This window comes from Lissotriton helveticus, chromosome 2_1, assembly GCF_964261635.1.
Source record: "Lissotriton helveticus chromosome 2_1, aLisHel1.1, whole genome shotgun sequence".
Taxonomy (NCBI): domain Eukaryota; kingdom Metazoa; phylum Chordata; class Amphibia; order Caudata; family Salamandridae; genus Lissotriton; species Lissotriton helveticus.
The window spans coordinates 1,677,147,854-1,677,164,376 of NC_136059.1; the positions used below are offsets into that span (position 1 = coordinate 1,677,147,854).

Consider the following 16,523-nt stretch of genomic DNA (forward strand, 5'->3'; position numbering starts at 1 on the left):
CTTGTCTCTGCAGCCACGTGGACCAGGAGGTGTCTTCGACGACCAGGATGGAGGCACGAGCTGTCCCACGCAGGCTCTCGCTGTCGGCGGTGTTGGATCCGGATTCGGCGTCAACAGGCCTTGGCAAAGGCAACCCACGCGGTGAGTGGAAACGGCGTCTGGAGTGGACCAGAAGGGTCCAGGGTGCTCCTCTTTTGGAAGGGAGCAAGGGCCAGTCTGGAGCAACCAGACCAGCAGTGAAGTTGTCGTGGATCGTCGTCTAGGAGGCCACTAGCCAGCCGGCAAGTGACCGGACAACGCGTCGAGCAGCAAACAGGCAGAAGGGCCCCACGCAGATCTCGTGGATGCTGGAGGGCTGATCATCGGTGCAGGAGCTGCTCGGGGCTGGGGCTTCTCAGTCCCCAAAGCACTTGGTCGAGTTTACCTCTGGAGTCGTGCCTGGAAGCGAAGTGCAGTTTCTTTCAAGATGGCCGGTCCCACGTGTCTCGTCGCACCCACGGATCTCAGCTGTGCTGCAGATGTAGGTAGAGGTCTGAGAGGTCTGGAAGTCCGGGTCTCGTCGGACTCTGAAGTCTGGATCCTTGAGGGAAGACGACAAAGTGAAGCCGCTGGACGCTTGATGGTGCCTGCTTGTGCAGGGTGGACACTCCTTGCCCACAAGGGAGATTTCTTCAGCCTTCTGTGTAGAAAGTCGAAGTCCAGAGTTTCTTCTTGTAGAGTGTCAGTTCAGGATTAATCTAATTTGGAATGGGACCATCTCCTACCTTTATTCTCCTAAAGGGGGCTGCACCACTGACTAGGTCCCTCCCCTGGGTGGGACCAGGAAGGGGGGTGGCTACACCCCCTATCCTTTGTCCGGTTTCGCGCCAGAGCTGGGGCAGGGATGCCCCAGCAACTGGTTTGAACCGGTGTATGCACAGGACACCTTGTGTGCCCCAGGCATGTCTCATGCCTTTCAGGCCTGTCCTACCCAATACACAAAATCCTGTCTGGGGTGGTGCTAGTGTGAGAAGTTGGCCTGATATATAATGTTCACTATTCTAGTGAGCACTTTGTATCAGTCCAAACAACCCTTATTGATGATTGGTTGTAAGTCAACCTTATAGACCAGCTATCCTAGTAGCATGGGTACGAGCAGTCTAAGGCTAAGACTCTAGAGGGCGTGTTAAGCCAGCTGTTTTACCATCACATTACCCCTTGAACACCCAGTGAAAGGACACCACACAAGTTGTTATGAAAATAAACAGATATTTATTTATAACAAGACTACCCTGGCTCTTTATGAGACAGGGAGCTAAGCACACAACAAAACTCTTAAGAAAATACTTTAAGTCGCACAATTTACACAAATGCCCGAGGGGCACGAAAAACCATATACTACAAAAGTGGAATGCGAAATTACTAGCAGGTAAGTATTACTCTCATAGGCTTTGGGATCGCTAGGACTGGACTACTGAACCTTTAGATTGCTAGCAGGAGACCTAGGGACGTCGTGTGCAGAGTGGGAACTCTCACGCGTAATGCGGAACAAAGTCTATGGATCCTAGTAAATGCAAAGTTAGTGTTTTCGGGCGAACCCGACTAGGTAGGACAAAAACGAAAGTGGATCTAGACACTTAGAGAGTGGGCCTACGCTGGAGCACCGGAGTACTCGGTTTACCTAGCCCAGGGGCTGCGGCTGCATAGGGTTCAAATGTCGTCGGGTTTCTCCGTTGATGAACCAGGAGCCTGAAGAAAGGAGTTGCTGGCAGGCGACCAGTGAAGAAGTTCGTGAGGATCCAAGCCTGGATCAGGGAAGAAGAAGACCTGAAAGCAGAGGGGACCAAGTTCTGAATCACTAGCCAGTGATTAAGTGAGCACCAGGATGGCACCGGGCGAAGTCACCGCAGTCAGGTGAGTGGGCGCTGCTGGGCTCTGCAGTCTCTCGGACCAGGAGGCGTTGTCGGCGACCAGGATGGAGGTGCGAGCTGTCACACGAAGGTTCTTGCTGTCGACGTCGCTGGACCCAGGATTGGGCAACAAGTCTTGGCAAATGCAAGGCCCACGCAGTGGACCTAAAATGGCGTCTTGAGTGGACCAGGAGGGTCCAGGGTGCTCCTCTTTTGGAGGGGAGCAAGGGCTAGTCTGGAGCAACCAGACCAGCAGTAGTTGTCGTCGTGGAGCGTCGTGAGAGGGCCACTAGCCAACGGGCAAGCGACCTGGACAACGCGGTGAGCAGCAAAGAGCAGAAGGGCCCAACGCCGAACTCGTGGATGCAGGGGGGCTGAACTTCGATGCTGGAGCTGCTCAGGGTCGGGGCTTCTCTTACCCCAAGGCACTCAGTCGAGGGTCACTCAGGCGTCGTGCTGGACAAGCGTCGTGCAGTTCTGAAGATGGCCGGTCCCTCGAGGTCTCGTCACACCCACGGATCACATCTGGGCTGATGATGCAGGTTGAGGTCAGAGGTGCCAGGGAAGCCGGTTTTCGTCGTGCTGGAGCAGTCTTGATCCGAAGGAGAGACTGGCAAAAAACCGCGATGCTTGGTTGGTGCCTGCTGCTGCAGGGTGACTACTCCTTAGTCACAAGGGAGAATCTTGGGAAGAAGTCTTGAGTTCCTTTCGTGGAAAGTAGTTTCAGGATTCAAAGATGATCTGATTTGGAAGGGGGCCAGTTCCTACCTTTATCCTGAAAAAGGGGGCTGGCACGCGACTAAGTCCTGCCCTATGGGTGGGACTAGGAGGGGGGTGGTTACACCCCTCTCCTTTGGCGGGCTTTTCCCAGGCCAGGGGCTGGAGTGCCCCTGGAACTGGTTTCAGCCGGCCTATGCACAGTGAGCACCGGGGTGCCACTTGCAGTCACCTTCCTCTAAAGCCCTGCCTACCTAGAATACACAAAACCCTGTCTGGGACGGTGCTGGCACCGCCCCTGGCAGGAAACCCTTTGTCCTTGCCTCCTGTGCTGGGAGGACTCCCAGCAGCAGGAGGGCAGACTTGTGTCTCGGTGGCAGCATCCATCTTGTGGAGCTGAGGCTATGTCTGACTTTAACCGGGGTTACAGGTTACATACATGTCGTGTCCCTCTAGAAGGGTGGAATGCTAACCCCGTCGCCAGAATTGGCGAGGGGTTAGTATTCCAATTCGTATGACACCTTACTCGACATGTTTTGATAAAGCGATACCAGAGTTGGCATATAACCGCGAGGATTATAATGCACTTAAGAGTATATGGTATGCGATATCATGGAAACGGCTAAGGGATGGATCCCGAAAGCCGCAGACAGGCTCAGCTCATGCCAGAGCACTATCTCACACGATTCCAAGCACTCTGCCTTCAGGATTTTTAAGGCCTGCCATAGGAGTGACTGATAGGAGATCTGTGTGTCCATTTTTAGGGTTAGATATAGGTATACTATATCTAAAGCAAAGGGTGATTACACCACCTTGCCCCAGCTGTCAAGCAGCCAGTTGTGTCAGATTTGGATGGCCAGCCAGGGGTGGCATAATACATGCTACAGCCCCTGGTAGGCCCTGGGTACACCTATGCCCTGGGTACCTAAGGTGACTCAGTATCCAATTAGATATGTACCTAAGGTACATGGAATCCATTTTACAGAGAGAGCAGTAGGCCTGGGGTCCTGAATAGCAGGGCCCCAGGTCAACTAAGTCAGAAAACCAGCAAAACACCAGGCAAAAAGTTGGGGGCAACCATAGTCCGGGATCTACCTTCCTACAGCTAGCACCTCCCAAGGCAGGAAACCCTTTGTCCAAGCCTCCCTTGCTGGAAGGACTCCCAGCAGCAGGAGGTCAGACTTGTGTCTGTGGTGGCAGCATCCATTTTGTGATGCCGAGGCTCGGGGTTCTCAGTTACATACATGTCGTGTCCCTCTAGAAGGGTGGAATGCTACCCCCATCGCCAGAATTGGCGAGGGGGTAGTGTTCCAATTCGTATGACACCTTACTCGACATGTTTTGATAATGCTATACCAAAGTTAACATTTAACCGCGAGGATTATAATGCACTTAAGAATATATGGTATAGCGTTGTCATGGAACAGCTATTAGGACTTGGTTCCGCAAGCTGCAGAAGGGCTCAGCTCATGCCAGAGCACCATCTCACATAGTTCCAAGCGCTCGGCCTTCAGGATTGATAAGGCCTGCCATAGGAGTGACTGATAGGAATACATGTGTCCATTTTAGGGTTAGATATAGGTTTACTATATCTACAGCAAAGGGTGATTACACCACCTTGCCCCAGCTGTCTTGCTGCCAGTTGTGTCAGTTTTGGATGGCAGCCAGGGGTGGCATAATACATGCTTCAGCCCCTGGTAGGCCCTGGGTACACCTATGCCCTGGATACCGAAGGTACTCTGTACAGGGACTGATAAGGTGGCCCAGTACCAATTGGTAAATGCACCTAAAGTACATGGATGTCAATTTAGAGAGAGAACAGCTAGGCTGTGGGTCTGATTAGCAGGCCCACAGCCAGGGAAAGTAGTAAACCAGTGAAGCAAAAAGCAAAAATCTGGGGTGACCATAGGATTGCAGACCCCACTCTCCTACATCTGTGATGGTTAGTTCCATTGCTGGACAGTGATCAGAAAGCCATGTTAAAGGTATGTACTGGTAACTGGTCATTATGAGTTACCCAGCTACATAATGTTTTCACAGGAAATACTGATGTTTTGTATCACATTTCTTTTCTTAATTGTTATATAATGGAACCACGCATGCCTTTACCTCATTGGCAATACAACAAACACGTCGTTCCTACGTGTTCCTTCAGCACGCAAGTTGTTAGAATGACTTGCCTTAGGGAAGCGCTGAACTTTGAAATAGTAAAATGTACTATACCAACTCCAGTTTGTGCAACAGTAGGAAAGGTGCTGAACTTAAATCCAACAACAGTCCAACAAAGTCTTCCATAAAGCAAGTCGTTGTAATAACTTGCATTCTAAAGGAATGCATGGTAACAACGCGTTTGCATTCGTTCCCATGGTGTAAAGACACTGCGTTGTTCCGACTGCATGGTAAAAGGTTTCCCCATCTCAATAAATCCGTACTGATGTCAGTACCGGATTGATGAAGACATTCACCTAGAGGGGCCAGCTGAATCTCTACTAGTCTCTTAGTGTGCGGACTGTCTGATATCGACCAGCCTGGCGCCACAGACCTGTTAATGACCCCCTGCAGGTGAGAGGCCAGGAAGAATGCTTGTCTGGAGGAAGATGATCAAACCTCCAGCAGGATGGTTGATGAATTTACCATATCCAGGCCAGTGGCTTCAAAACCTTTGCAGCATTTAATATGCAACCCTGACTTACCCCGGACCTGGGGAATGCCACCCCCTGCCCTGAGGCCCATTTGTCTCCAGAGCAGGTGGCACACAGGCTAGGCAAGATCCTAATTTGGGCAAACTGAAGTGGACAGCGGAAGAAGGGTTTCACCATCTTGGTTTTGGTGGAACTAGGAACTTTGAATCCGGATTATGCCCTCTCCTCACAGTAAATGACCAGATAGGGGATGTGGACACCCCAGGGGTGAGTTACCCATTGGCTCCTTCTCTACACTCCTCTAAATTCCCAATAATTCAGTATTATGGGGTCCCAAAACCAGAGTAGCAAATGTATCCACCAGGTAACAGAAGGACAAAGGAAAGCAGTCATGGCGAGAACTGAGGACTTTTATGCTGAACTTGACACCAAACCCTGCCTTGCTGCTGGTACCTCGACAATTGCACTGGCCTGACTAGTCCAAAAGCTGTTCTTCCTCACCATCTCCTGGAGGACTGTCCAGCTCTTCTCCAACCAAGTAATATTCCTGTTTGGAGGATGCGCCATCCCCCTTAGCTTCAGGCACCGACTGTACTGTACTGGTCCAGTACTCGGTTTTGCTGGCCATCGGGCCCACTGAGGGAGCATCTCACCAGGAGGAGTTCACTATGGTTCCAGGAGGTCATCCCCGTCTCTCCAACGAGTTTTGAGATGCTAGACCCTCCAGGAGCCTACCAACACCAATGCCCTGGGTATTGGCGCATTTGCCGCAACCAAGGCTTGTTGAGTGTCCATCCATACACCACAGCCGCAAAGACTGACCTGACGGCAAGAGACTTTATGATCAATGAGGCCCACACTGAGAGTGGCTTTGCTGCCTTCTCCTCTCCATGTCACCCTAGAACCGTGAGTGCCTCGAACTCCAGCAACCCGCTGGACAAAACACAGCTGCACCTGGGCCCCCTAGCCTGGGTCCATGGAGACCATCTGTGTCGCTTGGCCCCAGAGAACCTCACGAGCCGAACCCCCCTTTTGGTACTGCTGGACTTGTCCTCACTTGCAGCATTTTTGGTACCCATACCCTTCCCTTGACTTTGACATGTAGCTCTCGTGGACACCAATACGACCAGCAATTCTAAACCCTGACACACCAGGGCAGTACAACCAAACTGCTGGTGGTTCTTTGTTCCTTGGCCCCTAAGCACCTTAAGTCCTAAAAGGAACCTTCAACAACCATTTGCAACTATATGTATGCAGTGTAGGTTTTTCCCATAGGATAACATTGCCTCATTCGAGGCTCATACCTTAAAACCAGTTATTTGAGCATTTCGCTGTTTTACTGTAAAATCGATATCTCCAAAAGTACTTACCTGATTCAATGATCTTGGTGTCGAAAATTATTTTAAAATCTGTTATTTTTCCAAATTGGTCTTGGATTTTCTTCTTTGTGTGTCTCATTCTACTGATTCTGTGTGTACAACAAATGCTTAACACTGCCCTCTGAGTTGCCTAAGCTGCTCAACCACACTACCACAAATAGAGCACTTAGGATTATTAACCCCTTGCATGCTCGTGACTGCAGGAGCCATCACGCTGGGCGTGGCGGGAGGATGGCCCCTGGCCATCCAAATCCCGCCCACTAATTAAAATTCCGGCACAGCGCGAAAAATTCGCGCAGCATGCAAGGGGTTAATGTAAGCCTTATGAACCAATAAGGGTCATCTGGACTTTTTGCATGGTGTGCCTTAACATTGGCACTACAACATAAAACGCCAGTTTCCTGCAGGACTCCATAAGACGACAAAGGTGTGAGGGAGGCTTTTGACTTTCTTTGTACTGTCAACTATTTCGAGCTTAACAGTCGCCCTTTTGCACCAAGGGGTTTGCAGAGTACTCCAAAAAATGAACATTTCAAAAGATTGTGTTGCAAGCATGCTTTAATTTATTAATGTTCAAGTTGTACCATTGTTGCCATTGACCAGTTTGCTTTGTCATTTAGCACATCCTGACAACCAAACGTTTTACTTTACTACTGTAGTAGACTCCTAGTTGGCTGACTCAAGTAGTTACTGTAGGAATGTGGATACCTGACTATGGTTACCCCAGATTTTTTTGCCTTGTGTTTAGCTGGTTTTCGACTTAGTTGGCCTATGATCCTGCTTATCAGGGCCCCAGGCTATCTGCTCTCTCTGTAAGATGGACTACATGTACCTTAGGTACATACCTAATTGGATATTGGATCACTCTTGTGAGTCCCTGTATAGTGTACCATGGGTACCCAGGGCATAGGTGCACCCAAGGCCTCCCAGGGGCTGCAGCATATCTTTTGCCACGCCTGGCTGGCCATCCCAACTGACACAACTGGCTGATCACTCAGCTGGGGTAAGGTCGTGTAATCACCCCTTGCTTAGATATAGTATTCCTATATCTAACCTTATATATAGACACATATGCACCTATAAGTCACTCCTATGGCAGGCCTTAACAATCCTGAAGGCAAAGTGCTTGGTTTTATGTGAGATGAGGCTTTAGCATGAGCTGAGCCTATCTGCAGCTTTCGGAACCATGTCCTTATAGCTGTTCTATGATTTAGCCATACCATATACTCTTAAGTGCATTATGAACCTCGCGGTTAAATGCTAACTTTGGTTGGGCTTTATGTAAGGTGTCATACGCTTTGGAATACTACCCCCTGCCAGTTCTGGCGACGGGGGTAGCATTCCACCCTTCTAGAGGGAGGAGACATGTTGTTCCTACTAATCCCAGTTATAGTTAACCAGAGCCTCAGCATCACAAAATGGATGCTGCTGCCACAGACACAAGTCAGACCTCCTGCTACTGGGAGTCCTTCCAGCGAGGGAGGCGTGGACAATAGATTTCCTGTCTTGGGAGGTGCTAGCACCACCCCAGACCGGCCATAGTGTATTGGGGCAGGGAGGGCTGAATGAAATGAGACACTGCCTGGGGCACACAAGATGTCCCATGCATAGTCCAGTTCAAACCGGTGCTGGGGCACTCCAGCCCCAGCTCTGGCACAAAACTGGACAAAGGGAAAGGGGTGTAACCACCCCCTTCCTGGGTCCCACCCATAGGAGGGACGTAGCAGGTAATCCAGCCCCTAAATTTGGTATATAGGTAGGAGCTGAGCCCCAAGACTTTAGATTTATTCTGACTGAAACTTGAAACGAAACTCTGGACCTTCGACATTCTACTGCAACTAGAAGACTTAAGAATCTCCCTTGTGGTCAAGTAGTGACCACCCTGCACAAGCCGGCACCATCAAACGATCAACGGTTTGCTTTGTCGACGCTCCCGCCGGAGCCTGAGCACAGAGCCTGGCAAGACCCGGACTTCCAGACTTCCAACAGCCCGATCCACGGTCACAGCAGAGCTGAGACTCGTGGAGGCGACAAGAGACGTGGGACTGGCCATCTTGGAAAGCCAGCGAATTGCTTTCCGTACAACTTCTGAGTCATCCTCGAAGTTGTGCATTGGGGATTGAGAAGCCCCAGCCCCAAGCACAAACTGCACCGAAGATCAGCCCTCCACACTCCACGAGTTCTGCGTGGGGCCCTTCTGCATTTTCCTGCTCGACGCGTCTGTCCGGTCACTTGCCCGTTGGCTAGTGGCCTCTGTGACAACGAAACCTTGAATCTACACCGCTGGTCTGGTTGCTCCAGACTGGCCCTTGCGTCCCTGAAAAGGAGAAGTCCATCAGACCTTGTTGGTCTGATCAAGAAGCCATCTTCGATTCCTACGTGGGTTGCCTTTGCCAAGGCTTGTTGACTCCAATCCAGAAGCCGACACCGCCGACAGCGAGAGCCTTCGTGGGACAGTCCGTATCCAGTGCCTGGTCGACGTCGACACCTCCTGGTCCACGTGGCTGCTGAGACAAGCTTCACGACATCACCTGGTTCCTTCCTGGTTCCATCCTGGTCACTGGCTAGGGACCCAGACTCTGTCCCCTCTGCTTTCAGGTACTCTTTGTCCTCGATCCGCCCTTGGATCCAACCGGACTCTTCTCTCCTGGTCGCCTGCAGCATCTTTTTCCAAGGCTCATAGGAATCAGCGACGAAACCCGACACACTTTGACACCTATGCACCCGCTTCCTGTGGGTGAGGTAACGCGAGTATTTCGGTACTCCTGTGGGTATTGACTATCCTAGTGTCCTAGTTTCAAGTAGCTTTTCCCTAGTCCATCCGGAAGTGTCTTAAACGAACTAGTTCCCGTTTCTTTTGTTCCCATTCTAACTCCGTGTAAAGACACTGCACGCGCATCCCGTGGGCCTCCTGCTCTCTATCCTTTGGTAGTACAGTGTAGCCCCAGCGATTCTCCAGGCCCTAGGCCTATCCTTTGTTCATGACGTGGTCCTTCTACCACTATTTTAGTATATGGTTCGAAGTGCCACTAGGGCATTACTGTATTTTGTGCAACTTATTGTATGTTTATTAAGTATCTTATGTGCTTGTGCCTCTGACCTCATAAAGAGTTCAGAGGATTAATTTAGTAATCCATACACTTATATTTTATATATATCCTGTGTGGTGTCCTTTCATTGGGTATTAAAGGGATTGCATATGGTAAAACAGCTGGCTTCACATGCCCTCTTGAGTTTAGTCTAAGACTGCGTTGTCCATGCTACCACTAGGATAGCTGGTCTATAAGGTTGACTTTTACAACCATCACCATAAGGGTTGTTTGGACTGGTGCTAGGTGCTCACTAGAATAGTGAACATCATATACCAGGCCAACTTCTCGGTTACATTTATGAAGATTTGTGAGATTTGGATTAAAAATCGCTCCTTTTATTTTTAAATTTTCTAAAGAGAGCACCCAATATCTAGATGACGGGCTCAGGAAAAATATGCTTTTTCTATAAATCTGTGTCTCCACTATTTTAATAAATCAGTCATTGAAATAAGTATGTTTGAAACATTTTTGCATACGTTATTTGTTCAGGTTGTTTCTTTAATGGGAGAAATGCAACAAAAGGATAAAGATAAAGAACAGGTCCTCGACGAGAAGAAAGATCTTGAGCAGAGACTCACTTCTGAGATTCAGGTGCTTGAAAATCAGCTGAAGTCCAGTCAGTCCATATTGGAATCAGTGGAAGGTGAAAAATGTGAAGCTGTGCAGAAACTCCATGATCTACAAGAGGTGGTGGCTGGATTAACTCAAGACAGAAATGAGCTGCAGCAAAGGCAAGAAACTCTCCAAATAGAGAGGGATCAACTCACCGAGGATGTGCAAGAGAGACTTGAACAGGTAAGTGGTTTATAAAAAAAAAAGTTATCCTTTTGTAAGTAGATAAAAAATCTTATAAGTATTAAGTCTCTGCCTGAAGTTGTCGTATGTGTACATATCATATACTGAAAATCAGTTGCAGCATAATTTTCTTTGAAAAATATATAAAAGGCAATGTTATTTAATCCAAAATGTATTTTTGCAGTGACTCTGCTGCACTAAATCGATACACTTCATTAATGATTTGAAAAATTGCCACATGCTTGCAAAATCAGATGTTAATATTTTCCAATTGTAATTGCAAATGAAGGGTTCAGTCTGCACACAACTGACGTTCCTCACAAAGTCTCCTACTATAGGATAGTTTGACATTGATGTTTTCCTTCTAGTAAGTTATAGACATCCTTTGAATTCCTTATTTGCATGGACTGCATGTCCAGACTTTCTTGGAAAGCCATCTTCCTGGTAAATGTTACTCCAGCTAAAATAATGAGCAACCCAAGGCTCCATATCATCCGATTGTAAAGCTATATTACATCACAGCAATGTTGTACCCAAGGTACACTCACTATTTTCTTTCAGCATGCCCACCTGCAAGGAAATTCCTTTTTGTTTGGTCACTTATGACGCTGCTGGTTGTTTAAATCAGAGTACACAGAGGCCTGCTAACCAGACCTCAATGCCAGTGCCCTGGCCCTAAAAGGTGTATGTTACATTGGCTATAACCAATTGGCATTGTATGTCCTTGGTTACATGGTACCTTAGGTACCCTGAGCATGTAAGTTAGTCACTCCCGGGATTGCAGCACTGGTAGTGCCACCCTGGGTATGACCGATGTAAAATGAGTTTCAGTTAGCCATTGCAGACTAGAAGAGCAGTTTTAAATTGCTAGCCCGGCTTTGCCATGTATACCAGTGGCAAGGCCAAGCCTCCATCATTAAACCTGTTCAAGTCACCCACATGGCAGGCCTACCAAGCCCAAAGACAGGGTGCAACATATTTCAAGGGCATAACATGTGTTTTACTTGTTCAGACAGTAAAAATGCAAAACTATAATTTTTACTGTGGAAAGGCTTAGTCGCCTCATTGATGAGTAAAGATTACACGCTGACACCTTGGCTATGCTGACTCATGAACAGTAATAATAATCCACATTTGTATAGCGCGCAATCACCCGTTAGGGTCTCTAGGCGCTGGGGGCCGTTGGGAAGATTAAGCAAGCTATTGCCCAGAGTCACATGGTGCTGGGCTAACCTGCCGCCGGAGTCGGGGATCGAACCGTGATCCCCAGATTCCAGCGTCAGTCGCCCTGGCCGCGGCGCCACACCTCCTCCTCCAAGGTATCAAACAACTCATTACACTAAGCTTGCATTGATTATCTGAAAGAAACAGGTTAGTATTAGATTCCTTACCTTAGAATATCCCCAGGCGTCAGACTGGATCCGGAAACTTTGGCGTAGCAGTACCCTTGCATGTCGGTAGGCGTCGTCTGCGGCTCCGCGTCAGTGTCGTTGGCGCTGGGATGACGTCGCCGGAGTACTTAGACGCCACCCTCGCGCGCTGACGTCAGTTCTTCATTTTTCTGCGCCAGCAAGCGCCGATCCGGAAAAAGTTGTACCCTAGTCAATTTTTCACTTACTTTTTCGATCCTTTTTGATCATCTTTCGAAGTCGTGCCAGTAGGGATGCCCGGGTTCAAACCCTGTGTCGATTGCAGCCGACTGACTTCACTGTCTGGGACCCGACCACGACGACAAGTCCTGCTCCGACTGCCGGGCCCGATGTCCAAAGCTAGACAGGAACGGTCCTGCAAGCGACTCGCGCTCCGGCAGTCAGCCCCGCGCCACTCGATGTCCCGGTCCGGAAGGAGGTCGAAGGACCGGTCGCGGGGCCGGAGTCACCACAGTTCCGGGAGTCGTCATCAGTCTTTGGGCTCAAAGTCCTCAGGTAAGAGGCACAAGAAGTCAAAGAGGCGCCATCGCTCTTCTGACTTCGCGCGACGCGCCCGGGGGTTCTGGCGACACCGGCTCCGCCGGAGTCGCGGCCTGTTCCATACCCGCCGGTCCCTGGGCAGAACGTGACGCCGGAGGAGATAGAGTCCTTCCTCGCGGCCATGAGGTCGCTCGCTCCTCTGTCGGATTCCGCGGCGCCTTCGGGCCAAGCAGCCCCGACTGGGTCCCCACGCGGGCAGGGTGCTTCGGACCCAGTGCTGTCTGGTGCTTCGTCCCCGACGCCGTCGACGACTTCAGTCCCGATGCCGCAGGGCCCTGCCGGATCCGGCTCTGTATCCGGGTCGTCGCCGGTCGACCTCGCCGGCCCCTAGGGTGTCAACCCCGGTGCCGTCCCAGGACGACGCCGTCCCCGGTCCTACCCTCGATTCGGGTCAGGCGTCGGAGCGGCGCCGCTCTCTACGCCGATGGGAGACTTTTACTTCTACTACCCGGCCCCATCCTATGAACCTGAGAACCAAGTGATGGGTGACGAGGAGGATTGGGAGGGGTCAGAGGACCCTCTGGCACGTGAGTGTCAGTCTTCTCAGGACTGGACAGGCGAGCTTGGGGAGGCCAGTGGTCAGGACACTTCGACCATCACTGATTTTGTCTCCCCTCCTACCGTGGCTACGGAGAAGGGGGCTGCCTATAATGCAAGGCCTTAGGCCTTGAGCTCCCCGTCGCGGCCGTGAGGACTAACCTCCTCACTGAGGTCTTTAAACCGCAGGCAAGCTCGGCCAAGCCTCCGCTGCCTTTAAATGAGGCCTTGTCAGACGTTCTTCTTGGCACTTGGTCGAGCCTGCTACAGGTCCGCCTGTAGATAGGAATGTGGCCAGGCGCCACTGCCCGGCTCCGGGGGACCCTTGCTTCCTGTCCACCCACCCCACCCCCGAGAGCCTGGTCATCCAGGCCTCTAACTCCCAGACCGCATTCTCGACGGCTCCCCCCGATCGGGAATCCAAGAGGTATGAGCAATAAGGGGGAAAAAGGTATTCTCCTCCCTGAGTTTGGGGTTGCGGACAGTCAACACGGCATGCCCCTTGGGCCGTTACACCCACTCTGTGGGACACAGTCGCGGACGTGCTGCCACAATGTCCTGAAGAGGCCCGGACTAAACTCGCCCAAGCCCTTGCGGAGGGTCGAGATGCGGTACGGTATTCCATCCAGTGTGGGCTGGATACCACGGACTCACTGGGCAGAGTGATGGCAACGACGGTGGCGATTTGTCGCCACGCCTGGTTGAGGTCCGCCAACTTTTCGGCTGATGTCCAAAACACCCTTATGGACCTGGCGTTTGATGTCCGTCGCCTCGTTGGCGGCAAGGCAGACCATGCACTTGAGCGCTTTGAGGACTCCAGGGCTACGGCCAAGTCCTTGGGCCTCTCTGCCCCGCGTTTGCAAACGGGCGCCCCCACACATCCTGCCAGCCACGGGCCGCATACTACCATCCAGCGTGGTGGCGGACGTGGAAACCGGTCGGGGACAACGGCGAGGCCAGTCCACACCTACTCCTGCAGCATCCGCCTCAAAACCCTCCTAGTCCGAGCTTTCAGGCCCATATGATGCCAGTGGGGGGCAGGATTCGCCATCACCACCTCCACTGGTGCACTGTCACATCTGACAGGTGGGTGCTGCAAATCGTCCAAAGGGTCTACTCCCTCCCCTTCGAGGCGGGACTCCAGCCATGCCACCGCAGTACCACCGCGTGTCGAGGGATCACTTGAAACTTCTACAAGAGGAAGTTACGGCCCTCTTGGCCAAGGGGGCCATCGAGCGCGTTCCTGGGCCAGAAGTAGGGTGTGGTTGTTACTCCCACTATTTTCTGGTTCCCAAGAAGGGCAAAGGGGGCTTACGACCTATCTTGATCTGCAGAACGTCAACGGCTTCCTCCGGACGGAGACGTTGAAGATGCTGGCACTGGCTCAGGTCTTAGCTGCCCTGGACCCGGGAGACTTGATGTTAACGTTGGACTTGAAGGATGCTTATTTTCACATCCCCGTCCTGCCGGCCCACCGGCGTTACCTGCGGTTCACGGTGTAGGAGACTGGGGTTGCAATCCTATGGTCACCCCAGATTTTTGCTTTTTGCTTCACCGGTTTACGACTTTCCCTGGCTGTGGGCCTGCTAATCAGACCCACACCCTAGCTGTTCTCTCTCTAAATTGACAACCATGTACTTTAGGTGCATTTACCAATTGGTACTGGGCTACCTTATCAGTCCCTGTACTCAGGGCATAGGTGTACCCAGGGCCTACCAGGGGCTGAAGCATGTATTATGCCACCACTGGCTGGCCATCTAAATCTGACACAACTGGCTGCATGACAGCTGGGGCAAGGTGGTGTAAACACCCTTTGCTGTAGATATAGTATACCTATATCTAACCCTGAAATGGACACATATATTCCTATCAGTCACTCCTATGGAAGGCCTTATCAATCCTGAAGGCAGAGTGCTTGGAATTATGTGAGATGGTGCTCTGGCATGAGCTGAGCCCGTTTGCAGCTTGCAGAACCAAGTCCTAATAGCTGTTCCATGATAACGCTATACCATATACTCTTAAGTGCATTATAATCCTCGCGGTTAAATGCTAACTCTGGTATAACATTATCAAAACATGTCGAGTAAGGTGTCATACAAATTGGAATACTACCCGCTCGGCAATTCTGGCGACTGGGGTAGCATTCCACCCTTCTAGAGGGACACGACATGTATGTAACTGTGAACCCCGGTTAAAGTTAACTCGAGCCTCAGCATCACAAAATGGATGCTGCCACCACAGACACAAGTCTGACCTCCTGCTGCTGGGAGTCCTTCCAGCAAGGATGGCTTGTGTATTGGGTAGGGAGGCCTGAAAGGAATGAGACATGCCTGGGGCACACAAGGTGCCCTGTGCATACACCGGTTCAAACCAGTTTCTGGGGCATCCCAGCCCCAGCTCTGGCGGGAAACCGGACAAAGGATAGGGGGTGTAACCACCCCCCTTCCTGGTCCCACCCAGGGGAGGGACCTAGTCAGTAGTGCAGCCCCCTTTAGGAGAATAAAGGTAGGAGCTGGTCCCATTCCAGATTAGATTATCCTGAACTATTCAACAAGAAGAAACTCTGGCCTTCGACGTTCTGCTCCACAGAAGACTGAAGAATCTCCCTTGTGGGCAAGGAGTGTCCACCCTGCACAAGCAGGAACCATCAAGCGTCCAGCGGCTTCACTTTGTCGTCTTCCCTCGAGGATCCAGACTTCAGAGCCCGACGAGTCCCGGATTCCCAGACCTCTCCGAGCTCAACCTGCATCTACAGCAAAGCTGAGACCCGTGGGTGCGACGAGACACATGGGACCGGCCATCTTGAACGAACCTGCACTTCGCTTCCAGCACGACTCCCGAGGTAAACTCGACCAAGTGCTTTGGGGACTGAGAAGCCCCAACCCCGAGCAGCCCCTGCACCGAAGATCAGCCCTCCAGCCTCCACGAGATCTGCGTGGGGCCCTTCTGCTTGTCTGCTGCTCGACGCGTTGTCTGGTCACTTGCCGGCTGGCTAGTGGCCTCCTAGACGACGAACCTTTGAATCTTTTCTGCTGGTCTGGTTGCTCCAGACTGGCCCTTGCTCCCTTCCAAAAGAGGGGCACCCCGGACTATCCTAGTCCGCACCAGATGCTTTCTTCACTCACCGCGTTTGTTGCCTTTGCCAAGGCCTGTTGCCTCCAATCCCGGATCCAACACCGCCGACAGCGAGAGCCTGCGTGGGACAGCTCGTGCCTCCATCCTGGTCGTCAAAGACACCTCCTGGTCCACGTGGCTGCAGAGTCAAGCGTCCACTCTTCATCTGATCGCGACGACGACATCTGGTTCCTTCCTGGTTCCACTCCAGTCACTGGCTAGTGACTGTAAACATTGTCCCCTCTGCTTTCAGGTCTCCTTCAACAATCCACCCTTGGATTGCACCGGACATCTTCCTCCTGGTTGCCTGCAGCATCTTTTCTTTCAGGCTCCATTGACTTCAACGCGAGAACCCGACTCACATTGACACCTATGCGCCCGTGGGTGA

The 16,523-nt window shown here is 51.3% G+C and overlaps 1 protein-coding gene across 1 annotated transcript in view; it reads left to right on the top strand.

Annotated features, from left to right (window-relative positions):
* LOC144818836 (uncharacterized) overlaps positions 1–16,523 on the top strand; it is a 1,999,126-nt gene that overhangs the window by 1,158,052 nt on the left and 824,551 nt on the right. The window contains 1 exon segment of the mRNA XM_078676624.1: positions 10,209–10,514. Coding sequence (XP_078532750.1) covers positions 10,209–10,514 — 306 coding nt within the window.